Source organism: Heloderma suspectum, chromosome 15 (genome assembly GCF_057233095.1).
Source record: "Heloderma suspectum isolate Gila_16-S chromosome 15, 16-S_ref, whole genome shotgun sequence".
In the NCBI taxonomy this organism is placed as follows: domain Eukaryota; kingdom Metazoa; phylum Chordata; class Lepidosauria; order Squamata; family Helodermatidae; genus Heloderma; species Heloderma suspectum.
In genome coordinates, this window is record NC_139472.1 from 18,105,716 (window position 1) to 18,129,579 (window position 23,864).

The window sequence follows — 23,864 nt, forward strand, 5'->3', positions numbered from 1 at the left end:
GACTCTCCTGGCCAAGCTCCCGTTCACCCAGCACTGGAAGAGATCCGTCCGCTCTGGGCTTGCATCTGAAATGGACTCCCTTTGGCCTGCCACTCTTTCTACTTCGCACAAGGACCTGGGAGGCTTGGGAAAGACTGAGTATCTACAAACCTGGGAGGGCTGATGACCCCCTCTCCAGTTAAACCCACCGACGAGGAAAAGTGATGGCTCAGGCACTGGTGAAGTTGTCAACACCTTGCCACCCACCCCGAGGGCCTTTTGTGGCTGGGGCCCAAGGTTGGTGGAACATTATCTCGGGGGCAGGGGAACTGTGGCCCTCCAGAAGTTGTTTGAACGACAACTGCCATCATCCATGACTAGCGGCTATGCTGGCTGGGGAAGCCCAACATCTGGAGGGCCACAGGTCTATCCCTTCACCTGCTCTGTGCCTGCCCAAGTCTCACTGCTCTTTTTGCATAACCACCATCTCTAGTTCTTCACGTAAGGTGGCTGCTGCTGGACTCAAGTGCCTCTCAAGTGACAGAAGCACCGCAGGCATTTTTCCTGGACACAACAGTAGAGGAAATCCCCCAGCTTGCCTGGTAAAACACCAACCCAGCCTCATGTAGAGTTAGCCAAGGCCATGTATATTAAGCAACACTTAGAAAATAAACAAGAAAATCCGAATTCTGCAATCCGTTTGACCAATGTAATAATTTAGGGCACAATCCTATGCAGGTTTAGACAGAAAAAGGTCCCACAACTCCCAGCATAGCTGTCAGGGGCATACTGGGAGTTGTAGGCCTTTTTATGTCTAAACCTGCATTGGATTGAGCCCTTAGGTACAATTCATGGGGTCTGGGTGATCTTGCAGAGCATATCTTCCCCCTGCTATTTGGGGGAGGGGAGCAGAGATCAACACAGGGCACTGAAGGTCCACTTTGAACCACTAGAAATCCTGCACTCTCTACTCCCACTTCTCACCAGGCATTGTCCACACACTTAAAACCCCCCCAACCTTCTCAGGCTTGAGGGCTAGAATCTTGTCTCTTGTTATAAAAGTTTAGATTCTCAGGAGGATTGAGTTCTGCACCCAGTACTAAAGCCCGTGGAATATATGCTGCCATGCAATTCGTGTCCAAAGCGTCAACCCAGACTCTTAGAGACACTCCCACCCCCCACCCCAATTCTAATTGTGTGGCAGCCCAGAAGTGTGGGTCTGTGTGGGGCTCCTCAGAATCTGAGTCCTGGTTCAGAATGAGAAGAGACCAAGGAAATACGCTACAGGCTTTTAGGGAACACACACTTTATTGCACCAAAAGGTGGAAATAATTAATTCTCCCAACAGCTAGTAACGAACACCTCTGCTCACAGCTACAAAGTCTAACTAGCATAATTAGGAATGCTCCAGAGCAATTCTTCTGTAGAACATCAACACTTCTTCTCCAAAATGAGAGGTGGCTCTCTTAGCCTGGCATGATGTCGTAGCTTAGCAGGACGTTCTCTATCACGATAGAGAACTCACTCTCTCAACGTGTGTTTCGTCAGCATCGGCATCATCTTGAAGTGGGAATAATCCAGTGCCTTCCAGATGAGGTGTGCAATGTTCCTGGGATGTGATGCCACGAAACCAAGCCAGATGGGCTGCAGACATCATGTCAATTTTCAGCCTTAGGATGGGCCCGAAAGGAAATCTAGCAGACAGTAGTATGGCAGCTTCTTAGAAATCAATTTTGTGGAGCAGTTCCCGATCCCCCCTATTCCTCTTACTTGCTTGTTTTCACTGATTTTTTTTTTTTGAAGACCTGTGGTGCTCAGTCCACAGTAAAAGTATATCAATTTAAAAAAGGAATTAGGACTATTTAAGGAATAAACGTGTGTGTGCATCAAGCAGTTCTTTTCAGAGGAGAGAAACCACAGCCCCTCGTAGCTTCCAGAATGCTCTGGTGCTGCTCTCTGTGGTGGGTGTAAGTCACACGTACAGCAGAACCAGCAGCAGCAGCAGCCATGAGTAAATGGTCCCGCCTGCCATGCAGCAAGGCAGACTGGATTCCTTACTCATATGATTAGCTGACAAGAAGTGCTCCAGCCGCGACTTAAAATGGGAGCCCTCCCCAGCTGGTTATGGGGGCCTTAAAATGGAGCCCGTTTCAGCCCGCAGTTCCGCTACAGCCCTTCATGAGCATGCAGATGAGCGGGCTGGGAAAGGCCCCATTTCAGCAGTGGAGGCAGGGACCCTCCCAACCTGCAGATCTGTACAGGAATGGGATGCCCATTCACGAGCAGATGTGCTCAGAGGCCTTCCCAGCCAAGACACCCAGCATTCCTCACAAGGTCTGTTCAGGAGTCGCGGGGAAATGGGGCTCCTCTTTTTTTCAAAAAAGAGACTCAAACTCAAAAGAAGACTACTGGGTGCCAAGGGCACCACATTCGCCATGGATGCATTGCAGGAAAAATGTTAGCATGAAAGCACCTGTGGACGCCTATGCAGAAAGGAAAAAAGACTCAATTTTCATTGCTATTTTATTTGAATGGGGAAAGACAGGTTTTTTTTGCGGGCGGGGGAAGCACACCTGTAATGTTTTATATTATCACTCTGTCCCTACCCGATAGGGCCTCTTAAGGTGTTCGAAAAAGAGAACCAACTTTTGGAAAGGAAGGAGGGTAGCCAGAGTTACTCTCTAGCTTAAAAGCAGCACCATGCAACAAAATCCACTCAAGTTTCTTTGGAGGATGAATGCAGTGACCACACCCAGGATTTTCTTCCAGCCAAACCTAACACGATCGCCCTTGCACCTACAACGCCCCACATTTTGGAAAGTGCTTCTTACTTAAAGTATTTTTAGGCCTGCAAAAAACAAAAAAAAAAGAGACTTAGCCGGTTAAGTGCTTTTAGTGAAACATCCGAGGAAACTGCAGCACCGACTGCACGTGGATCTGGGCCCGCTAAGGTGCTGCGCGTCCCCAAGCATGGAGCAGGGCGGCCGCCTCACAGAGCTCTGTGTACTCCAGGTTTGCCAAGAAGCATCTCTTCAGCCTCGTTTCCACTTTGCTCCCGTCTCCGAGTCGGTCCATCAATAACGTGGCAGCGGATTGGTGGAGAAGCCAGCCAACCATCTTGTCAGGCCTCAGGTCCTTTGGGCCGAGGATGTTTTCACCCCAGAGGCTCAGATGGAGGACGTTGGCTGCAACCCGGGCTGAGAGCCTCTGAAAGGAAAGAGGAGATGGAGAAGTCACAGAACTGGCTGTGGTTGCCATTCAGGTGGGCACCTCTGGTATGTGTTTCTCTTGTCTCGGCTCACAAACTCTTTCCAATCTGGATGAGGGGTATTCATTTGGAGAGGATTCTGGAAAGCACTCAAGTTAGGGTTAAAGCACTTGAGCCCCATATGAGCCTGTCTGACTACTCACACCACCACCAGAGGCCTTCTCTGTGCCCTCCTGTGGTCTGGCCACACGTGGCAGGGCCTTCTCAGTGACTGGCCCCAGGCTTTGGAACTCTCCCCTCACCCCAAGAGGCCCGCTTGTCCTCTTCTCTTCTGGCCTACCAGAAGCAGTTTTGAAAATGGTAATGTATAAGGCAATCCTATGCATGTCAGCTTGGACACAGGTCCCACTGAGGTTAGTGGGACTTACGCCCAGGTAAGCATGTCTAGGTTTGAGGCCATGCATACTCATGGTCTGCTGCTGTTTGTATGTGTTGCTGTTACTTAATATTCTTGCTGCTTTTTTAAAGGTCCCTGAATGATGTTTCTATGATATATTTAACATTGTTTTACACATTTCTTGGTTTTAGTGAGCTGCCTCTGGTATTCAGTGATGGAGAGGAGAAAGGAAGAGGTCCACGCGTCTATGTTTGCTCCTTGAAGTGATGACCTGGATGTGCGCACAGCCCAACATGGATCTAATACCACAGACAGTACTTCTGTACGACCTCAAATGCAGAGCTGTCCACATGGTCAGCTGCCAGTCATCCAGTTTACAGGGTAGGGCAGCCTCCCCAACCGGTTGCCCTCCAGATATGTTGGACTGCAACTCCCATCATTCCCAGCTGCTGTAGGGCAATCAAAACGTGGGCGTGATGCTCATGTGAGCTCATAATAGCAACGCTTGGCATTTTGCTCATGTTCAATTTGCTGCTCATACCTCATGTGGTCTTAGGAACTGGACAGTTTGCCACTCACAGTGGATAACTTCGGGCTCGATGGACCGATACTCTGACCTGGTCTAAGGCATCTTCCTGTGTTCCTAGTTCTTCTTATGTGTCTGAAACTGGAGGGGGGGGGCGCATGTAGAAAAAGAGCTAGCACAGTACGCACTGGCAATGGGAAGAGTTTGTGTCCTCAGCTTTAATCTCCCTTAGTGCTAGGATGAGCTGGCTATCAATTCTGCCTGATGGAGGTTTCTGGGAGAGCCATAAACCTGCCTATTCTTAAATCCACCCAAGTTGGTCCGATGAAAACGATTGCCAAGTTTGCACTGGACAGGGAAGTCCAGCTCCATCGCCCAAGATGTTAGCGAGGGTCAGAGTGCTTTTAGTGGGAGACCGGCTTCCGGGCTGGAGCGCTGTCTCAGAGGAAGGCGATGCCTGGAAGCTTGTGTGAAAACGGGAGCGGTTCCCACCTTGGCGGGGTCCCGCCGAAGCAGCATCCCCACCAGCCTTCTCACTTCCTGGGGCACGGTCTCTGGCAAGGACGGCAGCTCCTCCTCGCTGTAGTTCCTGCTTTCCAGGGCTGCTCCCCCTTTGCTGTAGAAAGGGTTGCAGGAGCCGAGGATCTCGTACGCGATGGCCCCAACTGCCCACACGTCTGTCTTGGTGTAATCTATCACCACTCCCGGGCCTGGGGTAGCAGCGACCACCTGTGGGGAGGAAGGCCAGGAAAAATATACAAATGAGGCACACAGAGGGCTGAACTACAGTAACACACAGGTTTCTGTAAATGTGAATTGCATCAGCTGGGATGGAGGGGGATAAATACTGCGATTGGAGCAGGCACAGAGCTTGACCGGAGCTGGTTACAGGGGGCACGCAACTCCCTTGTTAGAACGGCTTGGCTACCGGTCTGTTTCCGGGCACAATTCAAAGTGCTGCTTTGGACCTATAAATCCCTACACAGTTTGGGACCGGGCTACCTGAAAGATGGCTTTCTCCAATACAAGCCTGCCCAGTTCTAAAGATATTCTGGAGAGGCCTTTCTTTCGAGGCTGCCTCCTTCAGAGGCCCATTTGGCGGTGACGGGACAGAGGGCCTTCTCAGTGGCTGTTCCCAGGCGGTGGAACACCCCGCCGAAGGAGGCTAGGTTTGCTCCCTCTCTGCTATCCTTCCACCGACAGGCAAATACCTCTTTATTCAAGTGGACCTCTGGGTGTAAGCGGACCTGTTGGGCTGGAGGCTGTTTTTACTTCGCTACTCTTGTGTATTTAATTGTTTTTAATGTATTTGTTTTGTTATTTTTATCAAGTTTTATTACTGATTGTAATCTGCCTGGAGTGTCATTTTCAATAGAAAAGCGGGGTACAAGTCAAATAAATAAACTGAAGGAATTTAACCATTTCCTCCCCTGCTGCGGTCCTGAGGAAAGGCCCTCTTCGGAAGCTGCTATTTGCTGGGGGGGGAAATCCCCCATTGGCGCGGAAGGGGGAGGAAAGGGTTAAAACACCTCTCCATGAGACTGAATGCATGATGCTCGTGACACGTAACAGGAGAGGGATTTTATAACCTGCTTGTTCTAAGGAGCATCAGGCTGGCCTCTGCAGGATGCAGGATACTGGCTTAGACGGGCCATTGGCCTGATCCAGCGGGGCGCTCTTCTTATGGACTTGTAACTGGATCAAACCCAGTTCCGTTTCTAGAAACCAGTGCGCGTGCACAGTGTGCAGAAGTGCCATCACTTTAGAAAGAGTGCGAGGATGGCCTTACCTCTGGTGCCATGAGGCAGCTGTTGCCTCCGCGATCCACGTACCAGCTGGTAAAAGGCAGTTTCAAGCCAATCTTTTCGTCAGCCAAACAGCAGCCGAAATCTGTGATGACCAGCCCGGGACATCCAGCTGCAAATGACAGGAAGGGAGGCAGAGAAGGATAGGTTTCAAAGGAGCGCAGACTGGACCATGGAAGTGAGTCTCTGCCTTAAATACATTGCAGTGGGCTGTAACTCTCTGGGAGGTTCCCCTGTGTGGCCCCCATTCAAAGGAAACGGAGTCCCACAAAAGGAGCACAGCAGGTGCCTGTGCAGGAAAGACTTTCCTAGAAGACTGAGGCTGGAGTCTATTATTTATTTATTAAATATGTCCCCCTCCTCTCCACTAAAAACAGCGCCCAAGGCGGCTAAGAATCCTAAAATGAAAAGTTATAATCAAAACACACCAATGAAAAGAAACGAACAGCACCGACCTGTTGAAACCTACATCCGCAACAAACAAGTCAGCTTAAAGGTCACAAGCCTGCCTGGGTAAGAATGTCTTTGCTTGCCAGCTGAAGGACAATGAAGATGGCGTTAGGCTGGCCTCCTGTGGCAGGGAGTTCCAGAGCCTTGGAGCAGCCACCAAGAAGGCCATTTCCATGATGCCGACATTGGCAGCAGAGACCAAATCCTGGGACAGACTTAGAACCAAAGTAGGTGTGACACAGAAGGACGGTGATTTGGATCTCCCACATGAAAAGAAGAGAAAGTTAATAGCAGCTCTAGGGTGGGGGACCATGACACTGCATTGTTCCCCTGATCTCAATGGCTGCCCGGAATTAGTATGCAGCAGGCCCCCCCACTCAACCTGGGGCCCTTCCAGATGTGTTGGACTACATGTCCCCTAATTCCCCACCAGCCATGCTGGCAGGGGGTTATGAGAATAGTAGTCCAACAAATCTGGAGGGCCCCAGGTTTTTTTTTGGGGGGGGGGTTGTTATACAAGTACTTGCATGTTGCCCCCAGCAGGGCAAAAAGCAGCTTGGCGGGTGGTGGTGCTTCTTAATTGGGGAAAATGGCACAGAGTAGGGAGGAAAGGTTGTCCCTTCCTCCAGAGCTGCAGTCCCAATCTGATTCAGCACCCTCCTCCCCACCCTGAGCACCTATTAAGGGTGCAAATGTATTGGGAGGCTGACGGGCATCCCGGGGGGAGCATGGAGGCACTCTCATTTTTGCTAGATGGGCTTTTTCGCTTGTCTAGCCGGGGCTCTGCGGAGCGGGAGGGACGGAGGCTGGGGAAGCTGGAGGATTCTTCGTAAGCTGGCCTCCCCGGTCCCCTCCCCCCGTCCCTCAGAACCGACCCCTTTTCCTCCTCTCCTTGGTCGCAGCTGGGTGAGAGGGGGACGGGGCGGGGAGCTCGGACTCCTGGGTCCAAGGTCAGAGTGCTGTCTCCGACCTCGTATCCAGGAATCTAAATGATCCTACGGTCCCCCGGACACTATCTAGAGGCTATAGGATTGCTCTCCCCCTCTTTTAAAAACAATGGGAGATGCACTGTCTTGGGTCTCCAGTGTGACATCTACTTGTGTCCGTAACCCATCCGAATCTTCCCTTGCAGCTTCTACCGTGTGGCCAGGCTACAAAGCCTTTCTCCGAGCCAACGCAGCCAAGGTTTCTAACCCTGCTAACTGTTCACAGGGTTGTTAATCGCTCAGCCCTGGCTCCTCTTCTTCCTTGTCTCCTGCCCACCTGAGTCACAGTTGGGCTGAAAAATGGCTCCGGTAATTAACATCTCCCTTGCCAGAGGCTGACAGCCAAGAATGCTACGGCCAACGCGCTTTGGGCTTTAACTGAGCATTTCTTTGCCATGGGATCACCTAATGCTTCATGACCCCAAAGCACTGAGTTATTGGCCTGTTCATACTGCGGGACTTTAGAAATCGCTGCTGTGCAGCCGGCAAGCCACAGACGGCAAGAGATCGGAGACCTGGAGAAAATCCATTCATCAATGTACAACTGTTGGGCTGAAGTTGCAGGGCAGATGATACAGGCAGGCCATTTGGGGCTTCCCTGCTATCACTCTGTACAATTCTAAGGCTGAAAGGACCTCTCAAGACCTCTGGCCTAACCCCTTTCTCTTTGAGGCAGGTTCCGATCACACCCCAGAGCTCCAGGACAAAAAAATCCTCCCCATATTCAGACACAAAAGATCTCGTATTTAAGACAGGGATGGGATATGGCCCATGGGGGCTCCCCTTCCAGCCCTGCAGCTTCTTCCACTGGCCCGATCCTTCTGCCATGGAGGGAAAAGCTTTCATCTTGGATCAAGCAGCTGATTGGAGAAAAGTTCTTTCCCCTGCTTAGCGCTGAAAAAGGCTCCCTTTCCCAGTACTTAGTGGGGGAAGCACTTGTCTCTGATCCATTGTAGATAGGAGAGAAGATTGGAGAGAAGAGGTTTCGCTGTGGGCCAGAAGAAAGGAACCTACTGAGTGATTCAGGACACAATCCTATGCAGGGTTAGACAGAAAAAACTCCCACAACTCCAGCATTCCCTAGCTAACTTGGCTGGCTGGGGGATGCTGGGAGTTGTAGGACCTTTTTTCTGTATAACCTTGCAAAGGATTGTAGGACGTTTTTCTATCTAGACATGCATAGGATTGTGGGACTTTTTCTAGCCTAAACATGCATAGGATTGTAGGACTTTTTTTCTGTCTAAGCCTGCAGGATTGCGCCTTCAGAGCTTCTTCCTTCTGAGCCTTGTCCCACTTCATTCTGTGTTGGCCTGCTCACAAGCTTGCCTTGCTTACTTGTGAGTAGACATGCAGCTCATGTTTACTTCTGAGCACACATGTTATTTGGAAGTGCTGCTGAGTTTATTTCTGAGTAGACATGATGCTCATGCTTACTTCTGAGTGTTTACTGCTTCCTACTAGAAATCAGTAACAATGGACTTGGGGGGAGGTTGGATTTTTCAGCCCCACCCACCACTGGAACTCGGTGGATTGCTGCTCCAAAATAGAATTCAGCTCTCAGGCCGAAAAAGGTTAGTCATCCCTGCTTTAAGAGCTAGTGTGGTGTCGTGGTTAAGAGTGTCTGACTAAAAGCAGTGGTGGGAATATTCCACCCCTACCCCGTTACTCCAGTTGTTGCCAAAAGCATTGGAGGCGGGATCACAGCTCAGCAGCAGAATGCTTGCCCTGCATGCAGGATGTCCCAGGGCTTCAGTCCCCTGGTTTAACAGAGGAGCAGGTAGCAGGCGGTGGGAAAGAACACAGCCAGTCAGAGTAGAGCATACTGAGCTAGATGAGCCCATGTTCTGACCCGGTCTGGGGCAGCTTCCTCTGTCCCCTACGGCCCAGCCACAAGAGGGATGGCCTTCTAAGGCGAAGGGCAACATCCCGCCGCAGCAGTACCACCACTGTCTTAGACAAGGCGTTCCATCCCGCGTGGCAGAGAAGGTGGGATGCGTCTCCTTAAGAGACCAACTGCAATCTGCTCACACTGGGTGATGATGGGGCTGGTTCCAGGGTCTTCTGGGCCCCACGCAAAGAAACCTGGGACAAGCCACCATGGCTCGTGGCCCTCTTCCAGCATCCTCCACAGGCAAGGTCCTTTTTGCGTCCCCCTCCCCTCAACCGCCTCATTTGGCATGCGGCACATTTCATTGATAAATGTCCACACAATTAATCCATTAAGATTTTCTTAAATTGCCTGATAGCCGTGCTTCCTGTTGGGTCTCCAGTCCAAGCGCAGCAGGAAGACAGTAGGAGGATGGGGAAAGGCCCTGAACATTCAAAAGCAGAGCTCTGCAAACATCTTTGAGTACTTCTGCTCTGAGCGAAGGATATGGCGTAGCTTTGCGTACCATACCGGAGTAGTGATGGCAGCTGTGCAGGAGACCTGCACACCTGGATCTTTTAACAGCGCCCTCACCATCAATGTATGCAGTGTCATCTATTTACATTGTTGTTGTTCAGTCGTTAAATCGTGTCCGACTCCTCGTGACCCCATGGACCATAGCACGCCAGGCCTTCCTGTCCTCCACTGTCTCCCGGAGTTTGCTCAAGTTCATGTTCATTGCATCGGTGATGCTATCCAGCCGTCTCATCCTCTGCCGTCCCCTTCTCCTTTTGCCTTTGATCTTTCCCAGCATCAGGGTCTTTTCCAGGGAGTTTTCGTGTTAGGTGGCCAAAATATTTGAGCTTCAGCTTCAGTCTTTGTCCTTTCAATGAGCAGTCAGGGTTGATTTCCTTTAGGATTGACTGATTTGACCTCCTTGCAGTCCAGGGAACTCATAAAAGTCTTCTCCAGCACCACAGTTCGAAGGCATCAATTCTTCAGTGCTCAGCCTTCCTTATAGTCCAGCTCTCACAGCCATACATTACTACTGGGAAAACCATAGCTTTGATTAGACGGACCTTTGTCGGCAAGGTGATGTCTCTGCTCCTTACAATGCTGTCTAGGTTTGCCATAGCTTTCCTCCCAAGGAGCAAGCGTCTTTTAATTTCATGGCTACAGTCACCGTCTGCGGTGATCTTGGAGCCCAAGAAAATAAAATCTGTCACTGCTTCCATTTCTTCCCCTTCTATATGCCAGGAAGTGATGGGGCCAGATGCCATGATCTTAGTTTTTTGAATGTTGAGTTTCAAACCAGCTTTTGCACTCTCCACTTTCACCCTCAACAAGAGGCTCTTGAGATCCTCTTTGCTTTCTCCCATTAGGGTGGTATCGTCTGCGTATCTGAGTTTGTTGATAATTCTCCCAGCAATCTTAATTCCGACCTGTGATTCATCCAACCTGGCGTTTCTCATGATGTACTCTGCATATAAGTTAAATAAGCTGGGCGACAATATGCAGCCTTGTCATACTCCTTTCCCAATTTTGAACCAATCAGTTGTTCCATGTCCGGTTCTTACTGTTGCTTCTTGTCCCTCGTACAGGTTTCTCAGGAGACAGGTAAGGTGGTCTGGTACTCCCATCTCTTTAAGAATTTGCCAGAGTTTGTTGTGATCCACACTATCAAAGGCTTTAGCATAGTCAATGAAGCAGAAATAGACATTTTTCTAGTATTCTCTTGCTTTCTCCATGATCCAGCGAATGTTGGCGATTTGATCTCTAGTTCCTCTGCCTCTTCAAAACCCAGCTTGTCCTTCCGGTAGTTCTCAGTTCACATGCTGCTGAAGCCTAGCTTGTAGGATTTGAAGCATAACCTTGCTGTGCAGATGTGTTGGACTCCAACTCCCATCACCCTCAGCCAATGGCCACGCTGGCTGGGAATCACGGAAGTTGCAGTCCAACACATCTGCAACACACCAGGTTGGGGAAGGCTGATGCACATGGTGCGTTGTGAAGAACAGGTATGACAGGGCCCTGCCCCGAGGTGGCTTTCAACAGAAAACAGACCGGGGGAACAATGGAAGAAGGGGGCAAGGGAGGGGCGGACAAACAGGGGAAGAAGATGTGATTATTTCAATTACGCACTTTGGCTTACTTGCAATCAGGCACAGGGACATGGAGGATGATCCAGAGGCTTCCCAGAAAAGGCGAGTTTTGAGGAAGGTCTTCAAGCCCAAAGGCAGAATTCCATTCCAGAGAAGCTCTTGGTGGCTGCATTCCAGTGGTGGGAGGGGCCAAAAGCAAAGAGGGGTGGGGCCAAAGGCAAAAAAGCCCCTAATACCAGCATACTGTAGCTTGCAGCTCTTACTGTAACTAAGCCTTAGGAGAAGCATTTCAACCTTTCAGAACAGGGGGAAGAATGGCACAAAAGGCAGGAAGCCACCAAATGAACCATGATTGCAGGGAAGGGTGTGTGGCCATCTGGGGAAACCTTAGGCCCAGTTGGAACCCCAGGCGGGCTGTATTTGGCCCCCGGACCTGAGGTTCTGCTTCCCTGACTTAAAGAAAATCAGACAGTGGGTTGCATGGAGGCATTTTGGGAGTCAGTTCTAGGCATAAGGGAGTTCTAGGCAAAGGAGAATGGATGGAGTAGTTTCAGGGACAGAAGGGCTGAGGGCGGTGGAGCTGGATAAGTGAAGGTCACAGGACGGGATGCATATAAGCACAGAGAGATAAGGATGGCTAATGTGCCATGGAGGGCTTTGAAGGTCAGTGCAAGAAGCTGGTGCAGGATTCCGGCGCAGACAGGAAGCCAGTGAAAGGATTCCAGGAGCAGAGTGACAAGAGAGATTAATAGTGTTGACTGCAGAGTGCTGGAAGGCTGTGAATGGATGAAGGTGAGAATGGAAGATTGGAGAGAAGGCGGCTGCAGCAGTAATGCTCACACAAGGAACTCTTTTAACAACATGAGAGCATCCCTGCTGGACTGTACCAAGAGTTTCTAGCTTTCCAGTGTGGAAGGCCAGATGCCCCCAGGAAGCCCATAAGCAGGACACAGTTGCCTCCCAGCAGCCCGTACACAGCGGCACACTGCCTCTGAACAGGGAGGTTCCTTCTCACTTTTATGGCTAGTGACCGCTGCCAAAGCCCCCTTCAAAGACATCTAAATTAGCAACAGTCAGCCCTTCCCATGGCAGCGAATTCTGTAAATTAAACAGGCCTTGTGCATCCTTCTGTTTGTCTTGAATTTGCTACTGATCAGTTTCACAAGACCACTTTCTCCACACAATGGATAATAATCCTGCCACCCTTGCACAGACCCTATTTCTCTGTAACATCTGAAGCGGCTCATTGCCTCCCCCTCGCCCGGTTTCCCAGGATGCGCCACGTACCAGAATCAAATTCTACGAGGATGTTGTCAGACTTCAAATCCCTGTGGGCCACTCCGTGTCGAATGAGATGGTCCACCCCTTCCAGCAACTGCAGGATCATCATGGCGCCCAGACGAGGACCGGGGCTCCTCTCACAGAGGTAGCAACGCAGAGTACATGGGTAGCTGGGCAGAATGAGCAAGAAGGCGGCAGCTTGTTAATGAGGGTTGTTGGGCTCCAGAGTCAACACCCAAATCTGGATGAAAGAGGAAACGGGTCCCTCCAGTCCCGTGCGACCAAGGTCAGGAATAAACACAGGGAAGTGTGTCTCCCCGTACAAAATCCTTTGTGTCTTGACCCAGACTGGCAGCAGTGACTTGGATGCTAACTCGGAGGGAGTTCTGGGCTCTGCTGAGTCCGAGCTGAGCAAGCAGGGGCCATTGGAATCCAAGACCCCCAGGAACCTCTGAGGAACCAGCAACCTTGCCCTCTGGTCCTTCATATGAACCTCTTCGCCACCACAGGCAACTTGCCCATCAAGAGACAACGGAGAGGCAACGGAACACCAGCTCTAGACAAAAGGACTGGCCCTTTAAGACTCTCTGTTCGCCAGAACAGGGACAGAGCCTGGGAGATAGGCTAAGGGCCTATATAAGGCAGCCTTCCTGAACCTGGCACAGCTCGGGTGTTTGGGACTGCAACTCCCATTGCCCCCAGTTTGCATTGCCAGGATCAGATCCTCAAGTTACTCTAAATGTGGCCAGATTTTGTGCAACCCCCGGCTGTCGGAAAAGTTACTGACAAAATCATTCAGCCCAGCGCTGTTTGCATCCAGCCCTTTTCAGAGAAAGCCACATCCTCCCGGGGACCTGTCCAAGGTCCTGAAGGGCCTGTCTCTGATCACTCTCTTGCTCTCTGCTTCTGCTTCCTGACCTTGGAGCGGAAATGCACACACTTGTTGTTCGGACCACTGCCTGACCTGCTTCCTTCAGGCCCCGCTATGAACTCATCCTCACCGGGACTGGGCACCGTCTGGAACTGATTCTTGAGAACCAGCACTTTCCCCATTGTCTTTTCTTCCTTCCATTCTCCCTCCTGCTCTCTCTTTTAAAACAAATTTCTAATTCTCCCTTGTTTAAAAACCACAAAGGCATTAACTGTAAAAAGCTCTACTTTATGGGATGGGGCGGGGCGGAGAATGTCTCTTTTATACTCTGTGTAGCTTCCAATCCCAACCTTGTGCCCTGCAGTCACATTTCGGATGACCAGATGGAATGAGGTCAGAGCTCCTACAAGAGTTGTGTACAAGAGGGAATTTCAGCAGGTGTAGCTTGACATGCAAGCTGCACCTGTTGAAATCCTCTCTTCTGCACAACTATTTAAGGTGCAGAAGCCCAGACCTCTTTTGCATCTGGCCACCCGAGTCACAATCCCCTGTCCTCGTGTCCCAACCACTGCTCAGTTATTTAAAGCTCTTGGGCCATTCCGCCTTCCCTCCAAGTACAAATTTCTGCAAAACTTCAGCCCTTAAGAAAAAAAAAACTGTTAAAAAAAACAGAGCTGCCTATTTGCTACCGGGCCAGGTTTAAGGTTTTGGTACTAGTGTACAAAACCCTAACCAACTTGGGACCAGGATACCTGAGAGAGCACCTTCTCCCTTACCAACCTGCCTGGTCACTGAGGTGAGCAGAGGGCTTCCTCCTGGTGGTTCCGCATGGACCTATGGCCCAGTTGGATTCCACTCAGAGAAGGGCCTTCAGCGTGGCGGCCCCCTTTCTTTGGAGCTCCCTGCCCCGGAGGTCAGGCAGGCACCAACACTGCATTGCTTCAGGCACCTCCTAAAAACAGCTCTGTTCCAGGAAGTATTCCTTAACTGACCAGCCCTGGTTTCTATTGGCACTGTTTTTTTTTTAAAAAAAGAATAAGTTTAATATGGTGTTTTCATTCTTTTTATCTTTTTACTATTTTACCTCTTATGTTCACCGCTCGGGAATCTGTTTCAGATATGGAGCTGTATACAAATGTTGTAAATCAATAAATACAAATAAAATCAGTAATTAGAGCAAGCTGCGGTCAATGGAACAGATCTGTATGCATGCCATTGATTTATAGTGCAATGCTATAGAGGTCTACTCAGAAATACATCTCACGTAACTTTATAGGATTTACTCCAGATGTTTTGGCCTACAACTCCCATCAGCCCTAGTCAGCATAGCCAATGGTGAGGGAAGATGGGAGTTATAGGCCAAAACATCTGGAGGGCCACAAGTTGCTCACCCCTGCTCTTAAGTAGATATAGGATTGTAGCCTTAGCGATACAGAATTTGAGTTCTCTCACTGGAGGGTAAGAGGAGTGAGCAAATGAAAGATGGACTGACACCTTACAGTCACTCTGAGACACGAGTTGGAAATCTGTGGCTCTAAGCTGCTTTCCATGCAGCCTGAGCACCATGTAGCACCATGTAGCCTCACCCACTTTTCCCCACCACTGAGCTGATCAACTCTCAGCCAGGCGGCAGGGGAAAGATTGTTCTGCTGCTGCTCCTAGCAGTGGGGAAACAGCAACCTGGATCAGGATTGCTGGGTGGGCTGGGATGGGGAAAGCTTTATCCCCACCACCACCACCCTGCACAATCCAGCTGCTTCCCCACTGCATCCACAATGTAGTGTTCTTGGAAGCGGAGGACAAGCTTTTGTCCAAAACCATGAGGGCTAGAAGCCTGGTGTGCTTGCAGGCATGCAGACCGTGAACCACCCAGCTTTCTCAAGACTTACTTCTTCATCACCAGGAAGAGTGTGCGGCTATGCCCAATTCCAGAGGGATTCAGGGTGGAGGGCAGAACATCTGGATAGTCCACTGTTGCGCCAGGGAGCAGCGGGACGTGCGATGTGAATGCTCGAATCACCTGGACTATATTTGGGTGAGGTTTCAGCCTCTTCTTCCCAAAGGCAGGTTTCCTGTTCCAAGACAATTCATTACCGCTACTGCCACTTAGCACTGCAACTTCATTTTTAATGTGCAAAGTCCATTTAACATCTTCATAGTATTTGTTCTCATAACAACCCTGTGCTTATTAGGTTTGCTGTTTTAAGGATTATGTTATGTCACTATGTTTCCTGTTCTGAGGAGGGAAATGGAAAGCAATGCACTGAATCAAGGCAAAGGTGGCACCGAACCCAGCTCTTCCAGAGCTAAGTATAACTCTCTACTGAGGATTGTCCGTTCCTCTGTGAAAGTGTCATATTTAGGATCAAGTAACAGGCAAAGCCTCTGGTTCATGCTCTCACTCCCCCCCTCTTCATGTGTTCATATTCCCTGACTCACTTTCTGGTTTGGAAAAAAAAGCCTCCAAACCTGAGCTGGAAACCCGTTTCAAACAGCAGTTTTGCACAAAGAGCTGTTGTATCATGAGGAAATATTTCCAGAAATCTTAGACCTTTATTTGGTATCCTTGGCTCTAACCAGATATAATGGTATGGTGCAAAAAGGAACGTGGACTGCCTGACTAGAGGTTTGGAATTATGCTTTTGAGTAGTAGAAAAACTCTATTTATAGTTGCAAACAATGGGTTGGATCCAGACTTAGAGCAGACCCACTGAAATCAAGGGGGCTTAAGTTAGTCATGATCAACTTAAGTCCTATTGACCCAGTGGGTCAACTCTGACTAAGTCTGGATCCAACCCAATATGTTTTCATTATTATAGCAACGAACTAATATGCACTCTTGCTTGGATGCAGAAGGCTCTTGGACCTTCTGTGCCAAAGCAATCATTTTGCCAAAATTGGAAACATGATTTTAATCACTGATTTAAATTAGATTGATTTAAAATCACCAGAACAATCTACACTGCTGTGAGGTGGTAATAATACCAACAATAATAATGTAGTTATTACTGTTGCATCATTATCATTATTAAAGTGACATCACTATACATGTTGCCTTGCAGATTTACAAATGCAGTTTAGACAGGTCACTGCCCCAAGCAGCTTACAGTCTAAATGCACTTAATGCTTGAGTACAGCTGAGCATGGACACAGCACTGCCAGGAGGTCCTCCATGATTAGCCCTTGCCATTTAGCAAGGATGGAATGAGGAGAGGACAGGATTTTCTATCACAGATGAAATGCCGGCCATAAGCTAAGCAATCTGTTACCTCCTACTTGGCAAAATAAGGTAAGTGGCAAAAGATGCCTAATTGTTTTGAAAAGCCAATGTTCCCCATCTGTTGCTTTCTGGGTGTGAAGCCAGGATATTCAAGTATCACTAAGGACCAAGAACCTCCTTCCTCTACCACTGGGTTTCTGTGGGACATTCGACTGCATGTTCTCTTCCATTTTACTGGAATAGTTATTTACTTATCATTTAAAATATTTGTATCCCGCCCTATGTTATTAAGATCTCAGGGTGGCGTACAGATAAAATCACTTTAAACAGTATAAAACAATAATTTAAATAGCTAAAAATATATTAAATAATTACTCTAGCTAATACCAATTTAAAATCTAAAACAATAAAACAGTGTGCAAACTCAGGGAATCCGATTAGCCCTCAAAGGCTTTGATAAAAAGCTATGTTTCAACTTGCTGTCGAAATGAAACCAGTGTCTGTGCCAATCAGGCCTCCAAGGGGAGGGCACTCCACAACTGGGGTACCACAGCAGAAAAAGCCCTCTCCCACATCCCACCATAGTGTCTGTCTCGCACTGGTGGGACGCAGAGGAGGGCTCCTCCAACAGATCTCAATCTTTGGGCAGGCATATATAGGGGGAGGCGCTCCCTCTATCGAGGTCAGTGTTATTAATATAACATTCATATCAATATTATGGAGGTTTTAGGGCAGGGGTGCCAAATTGCAGGCTCGTGGGCCAAATTGAGCCCTCCTAGGGTCCCAATTCGGCATTCCCCATATAGCCAGCCCCCCTCTTCCCCTGAGTACAAATCAGCCCCTGATCTGGTGTTTTCCTGGGGTCTGCATGCAGGCTTTTCCCTGTACTAAAAGGGTGAAATGCCTTTCCGAAGGGTTAGTTAATGGCAGAAAGGATGTTAACCTAAATTAAAATATGATAGTATTTTGGCCCTGCCCTTTTGCCTTTGACTTCACCCACTACTGGAATGCGCCCCCCCAAGAGCTTCTACGAAATTGAATTTGTCCCTCAGCTAATCCAAACGTATATAAGCACAACTGTTTGTATGTTCTTGATGTGCGGGGGGGGGGGGGGGGCGTTTTCAGTGCATAAACAATTCTGCGTACATCAAGTTCACCAGTTAGCAATTCATACCTAGAACAAGCGATCGCTCCAAATTCTCCAGAGAAGGCAGAGCCGCTGGCTGGAACAAGTTCCTGGGACATGTTGCGAAGGATGCCTTCGCTTGAAGAACCAGCCTGCAAGACCCATTACAAAGAAAATTATTCATTTTCTTTGGGTTCAAATGAACGCCGGTCTGAGCAAACATGCAGAAGGGATGGGGAGGATGAAGCATGCAGACACGAAGGGGCTTGTTCACAAAGCTTCTTCAGCAGCTGCTGCTGCTGCTTGTGATCACCGTTAGTGCCGGATTACTCAGGCAGGACTGTTTTGTTTCCTGTCAGGCTGTTCCTTAAATTTTTATTCTCCTGTAGAAACTTCCCACATCTTTCAGAAAAACAATGACTCCACAGTGGCAACCGCTGAATGTTGGTTCAACATTTGGCTCGCCTGGGGCAAATCCTAGACGGACATAAATTATTGCTCCACTAGACTGCACATTAACGATTTGAGGTTTTCCAATGCAGTTTCTTTCAATGCTTTAAATATATATATTCTGAGGTAGACATTTTACTCCCGCTTGCGGAGAAACACAGCATAAGCAACCTGGCACACTGCAGTTGTTTTGCACAAACATAAAACGCTGCTTTATACTGAGTCAGACCGTGGGTTTATCTAGCCCAGTATTATCAACACTGAGTGGCAGCGGCTCTCCAGGGTTTCAGGCAGGATTCTTTCCTTGCCCTACTTGGAGAAGCTGGGGATCGAACCCGGGACCTTCTGCATGCAAAGCAGGGGCTCTACTACTGAGCTACAGCCCCTCCGGACTACAACTCCCATAAGCCCCAGCGAGCGATTCTGGAAGTTCTGGTCCAAAACATCTGGAGGGCAACCTGTGAGAAACAAATTGAAGACTGGATCCTCACCGAAATGTTCCACATCATCTTGATAGCCAACGGGAAGCCAGCTCTCCAACAACCTGCTTGGCAAGGATCTTCCACTGCAGCTGGGATATCTGAACCATCACGATTAGACTGTCCAGTTTTGGGCCCCAAGCTTGCGTTGCGTCTGGTGGCAAAAGGCGTGGTTGCTTCATACACAGCGGCACTGCAGCCTTTGCCGATCGGTTGGCCAATGAAGTACTCTTCCAGTTTGAAGCCTCGCTGGCGGAATAAGCCCAGGGGATCTTTCTGGGGCTTGTTCCTCTGGATAAATATTGTCTGGGGGCAGAAGGGAGAAAGAAAATACAGCACACAATATTACACTTACAATCACAGTTTTTGGGGAATAATTTAAAACCCTATACAGTTCCTGGCCCAGTCTATCTTATGGAGCACCTCCAACAACACCAGGGACGCCACTCAACGAGATCAGCCTCGGTAGGCCTTCTGTCTGTCCCATCAGCCAGGACAGCTAGGCTGGTGAGGACTAGGGAGAGGGTCTTTTCTGTGGTGGCCCCCACTCTGTGGAATTCCCTCCCTAGTGGCCTCCGCCATGTCCCCTCTTTGATGAGCTTCCACCGGGCTTTGAAAACCTGGCTGTCCAGGCAGGCATTTGGGGTGAGTTAGGGTTTTTTTTTAGAGCAATGTAGTTTTGTTATGTTGTTCTGTTCAGGTAATTATGTACATTTGTTGTATTTTGTGTTGTTATTAGTACTGAGAGCCAGTGTGGTGTAGCGGTGAGAGCGTTGGACTGGGAGCCGGGAGATCCGGGTTCTAGTCCCCACTCAGCCATGGAAGTTCACTGGATGACTTTGGGCCAGTCACAGACTCTCAGCCCAACCCACCTCACAGGGTTGTTGTTGTGAGGATAAAATGGAGAGAAGGATTATGTACGTCGCGCCTTGGGTTCCTTAAAGGGGGGAAAAGGTGAGATATACATGCAATATATAAATATTTTATGCTGCCTAGAGTGGCTGGGTAGCTGGCCAGATGGGCGGCTAATAAATCTAATAAATACACAAATAAATAAATAAATAAATGTAATCTGGCTGCAGCAGAGGGAGAGGTGAGACAGCAGGGACTGCTCAACTGAGAGATCAGCTGCAATCCTTGTCCTCCTCCCTCTATTTTCATCTATTAGCAACCACTCCACCAAGCTGCAGCAGAGAAAGATAGGGCTGCGGGTTCTGCTGAGATACCAGCTCAGTTTTGTTCCTCCTGTCCCTCAAGTGTTTCCATTCAAGCTGGTCAGTATAAGAACTTTGTAACTTTAAGAACCGATGCCTGAATTTGCTTGTTTTCCTCTTCCCTCATCTGTTTTTTCCTTTTGCCTCATCTCTTTCAGATTGTAAGCCAGTGGTCAGGGATTGTCTTCTTTGTTACTAAGCAGGAGAAAAATACTTAAAATAAATAGTGTGTATTGAAAGCGAAAACCTGGCACAATTTGAAATCTCCTTCATTTTTTTGCTATGTGCTCTACAGACAGATTACTCAATGAGGAAAACTTTAGGGAATAATCTAATGACATAGGAGTCAGTGAATTCATTAAGGACGCAATCCTATGTACGTTTGGACAGGAAAAAAGTCCGACAACTTCCAGCATGCCCCAGCTGGGTGAATTACGTGCTGTGTGAAGAACTACTTTCTCTTGGTTCGAAAAGAGGTTACACAGAATTGCCGTAGCTGATAGCATTCAACAGGCTTGTTGTCCATGAATTTAAAAAAACTTTTGTATAAACCATCTATGCTAGTGAGCATCCCCACATCTTGTGGCAATGAGTTCCAGACGAATAAAGAAATCCTCACTCCACCCCCCCCCCCGCGAAGTCTACTGCCAACTTCATTAGCTGACATTAGCTTCTAGTACTATAAAAGCAGAACAAATTCTCTTTTTCTTTTCACACCATTCATCATATCCCTTCTCGGATGCCCTCCCCCCCCCCCCGCTTCCCCAAATTAAAGAGATGTGCAGCCCGATTCTATGTATTTTTTTTAAAAAAAGAGGTCTCTGCATTCAATAGGACTGACTCCCAGGTAATTGAGCGTAGCACTGAAGCCTCAAGGTGCAATCCTATACATGTTTAGACAGAAAAAAAAGTCCTTCAGTTTCCAGCATTTCATGGTGGCTGGGAAATGCTGGGAATATTATTATTATCGTTATTAATTTCATTTCTGTACTGCCCCGTAGCCGAAGCTCTAGGATACCGGCGAATGTTTAACCTTCCTCCTACGGAAGGTGCTTCGGTTAACATTCTGAAGGGGAGGAAAGCGGTTAGAAGCGTTGACTACACCTGCAGCAGAATTAGGTCCTGATGTGATGGAGCAGGCTGTACCGCTCTGTCTGCAGGTGGAGAACGCCATTTTGTAATATTCCCTTCTGCGTATAAAAAAAAAAAAGCAAACAAAAACAGAAAATTCCCTGCAAGTAGACAACTAGCATCACCAGGAGGTGGCTGGGCGAGGTTCTTTCTCCCGGATGTGCTAGATTTCTACTTGCAGAGGCTTTAAAAAAAGGTTTTTAAAATGTTTCGTAGAGGGGGCCAGTAAGAAGAGGCACCCCCCCCCCCGCCGCTACCTCAAGCGGCACAGTCAACCCCCCATACCCCCTCAGGATGTTGTCATGGGCCTAGCAATCCCCTCAGCTCGGAGTGTCCAATAAACCACCTTTCCCCAACTGGAGGCCCTCCAGAGGTTTTGGCCTAGAGCCCCCATCACCCCCCACACATCTGGAGGGCCAAAAGGTTAGGGCAGGGGGCAAGCCCTCCCCAGGAGAGGCTGACAAGCCACCGCTGCTCCTCCCGTCGCCACGGCAACGCGGCCTCCTCCTCCGCCCACCCGCCAGCCTCCGACTCCCGTCGCCACGGCAACGCGGCCTCCTCCTCCGCCCACCCGCCAGCCTCCGACTCCCGTCGCCACGGCAACGCGGCCTCCTCCTCCGCCCACCCGCCAGCCTCCGACTCCCGTCGCCACGGCAACGCGGCCTCCTCCTCCGCCCACCCGCCAGCCTCCGACTCCCGTCGCCACGGCAACGCGGCCTCCTCCTCCGCCCACCCGCCAGCCTCCGACTCCCGTCGCCACGGCAACGCGGCCTCCTCCTCCGCCCACCCGCCAGCCTCCGACTCCCGTCGCCACGGCAACGCGGCCTCCTCCTCCGCCCACCCGCCAGCCTCCGACTCCCGTCGCCACGGCAACGCGGCCTCCTCCTCCGCCCACCCGCCAGCCTCCGACTCCCGTCGCCACGGCAACGCGGCCTCCTCCTCCGCCCACCCGCCAGCCTCCGACTCCCGTCGCCACGGCAACGCGGCCTCCTCCTCCGCCCACCCGCCAGCCTCCGACTCCCGTCGCCACGGCAACGCGGCCTCCTCCTCCGCCCACCCGCCAGCCTCCGACTCCCGTCGCCACGGCAACGCGGCCTCCTCCTCCGCCCACCCGCCAGCCTCCGACTCCCGTCGCCACGGCAACGCGGCCTTGCCCGCCCGCCCGCCCGCACCTGGATGTCCTTGCAAGCCTCGGCCGCCTGCCTCTGCTCGGCTAGCGCCGGCTCCAGCAGCGCCAGCCCGAGGCTGAAGGCCAGGCCGAGACGGCGGGGGCCGAGCGGGACCATTTGCCGGAACAGCAGCAGGCCCGGCGGCGGCGGCCCTCTCGTCAGGCCTAGCCGGGCCGCGGCGTCGCGTAGGAAGCCTGAGCGGGCCGGCGGCGGCGGCGGCCGGAGGAGGAAGGCGGCCGGCGGCGCAGGGGCGGGAGGCGCTCCGCCGAACCAGCGCCACAGCAGGCCGCGGCCCAGCCGCGCGCCCCGGCCCAGCGCCTGCCGCAGCGCCATCTCCGCGCCCGGCTTGGCCTGAGCGCCGCTGGGCACTCTCGGCCTCGGCCGCTCGTCGTCGTCGTCGTCGTGGCGGGGCTGTGACGCCGCAGAGGCGGGGCTCCGGCTAGGCCAGCCCGCCGCCGCCTCCTGGTGCCGGGTTATCCCTAGGCCGCGCTGGAGGACCGGCGAGAGTGCCCAAGAGCGTGTGCAGAGTGTAACCTAGATGCGTTTCTGCGTGTCTGTCTCTCTCTCTCTCTCCCTCTCTCTCTCTCAACTTAAAGTGCATAGATAGATAGATAGAGCATTTTAAGTTTATATGTTTAAAACAGTAAGGGCACAATCCTATGCATGTTTAGACAGAGAAAAGGGCTACAAGAGAAAAGACAGAGAAAAGGCGTGGCTGGCTGGGGAATGCTGGGAGTTGTATTATTATTATTATTAATTCGTTGCATTTGTATCCCACCTTTTCCCCTCTTGCAAGGAACCCAAGGCGGCTTCCATTGTCCTATTTAGGGCACAATCCTAAACATGCATAGAGAAAAATAAAAGGAGCTTTATTTTTCCTAAATAAAGCTCCCTTAGTATTTATTTATTTATTTATTACATTTATAACCTGCCTTTTCCCCTCCTCAAGAAACCCAAGGCGGCGTACATTATCCTCCTCCTCTCCGTTTTATCCCCACAACAACAACCCTGTGAGGTGGGTTGGGCTGAGAGTCTGCGACTGGCCCGAAGTCACCCAGCGAGCTTCCATGGCCGAGTGGGGGCTAGAACCCGGATCTCCCGGCTCCCAGTCCAACACTCTCGCCACTACACCACGCTGGTTCTCTTGTTGTAGGCCTTTTGTCTGTCTAAACATGCATAGGATTGTGCCCTAAAGCTATTAAGAGTATTTAACTTTTTGTGTTCTTTATTATTATATATTTATTTACAGTATTGATATACCACTCCGCATCAAAAGATTTCAGGGTGGTGAACAGCAAAGATAAAAGAATATAAAGCCTTTTAAAAAAAACCCTTGTTGACGGTTACATTTTTAAATGGCGGGTTGTTGTGCTGTTGGTTTTCTGTGGCTTATTGTTTATTTTTGTATTGGTAAATGGCCCTAATGATTAACTTGGTGTGTGTGTGTCTATGTATACACATACCACGTTAGATTTTAGGGTGGTTTTCCAACTAAAAAATATAAAACATGCCATAAGGGCACAATCCTATGCGTGTTTAGACAGAAAAAAGCCCAACAACTCCCAGCCATCCCCCAGCCAGCCATGGAATGCTGGGAGTTGTA

The 23,864-nt window shown here is 50.0% G+C and overlaps 1 protein-coding gene across 1 annotated transcript; it reads right to left on the bottom strand.

Moving 5' to 3' along the window:
* Window positions 1-1,739: 1,739 nt before the first annotated feature.
* PINK1 (PTEN induced kinase 1) lies at window positions 1,740-22,665 on the bottom strand. The gene is made up of 8 exons (XM_084821728.1): window positions 22,265-22,665; window positions 18,760-19,053; window positions 17,867-17,970; window positions 15,362-15,544; window positions 12,608-12,771; window positions 5,900-6,027; window positions 4,603-4,839; window positions 1,740-3,186 (listed from the first exon to the last, which is right to left on the bottom strand). Exons 1-8 carry the CDS (start codon window positions 22,592-22,594, stop codon window positions 2,926-2,928), a joined length of 1,701 nt encoding a protein of 566 aa, XP_084677854.1. The 5' UTR covers window positions 22,595-22,665; the 3' UTR covers window positions 1,740-2,925.
* Window positions 22,666-23,864: the final 1,199 nt, after the last annotated feature.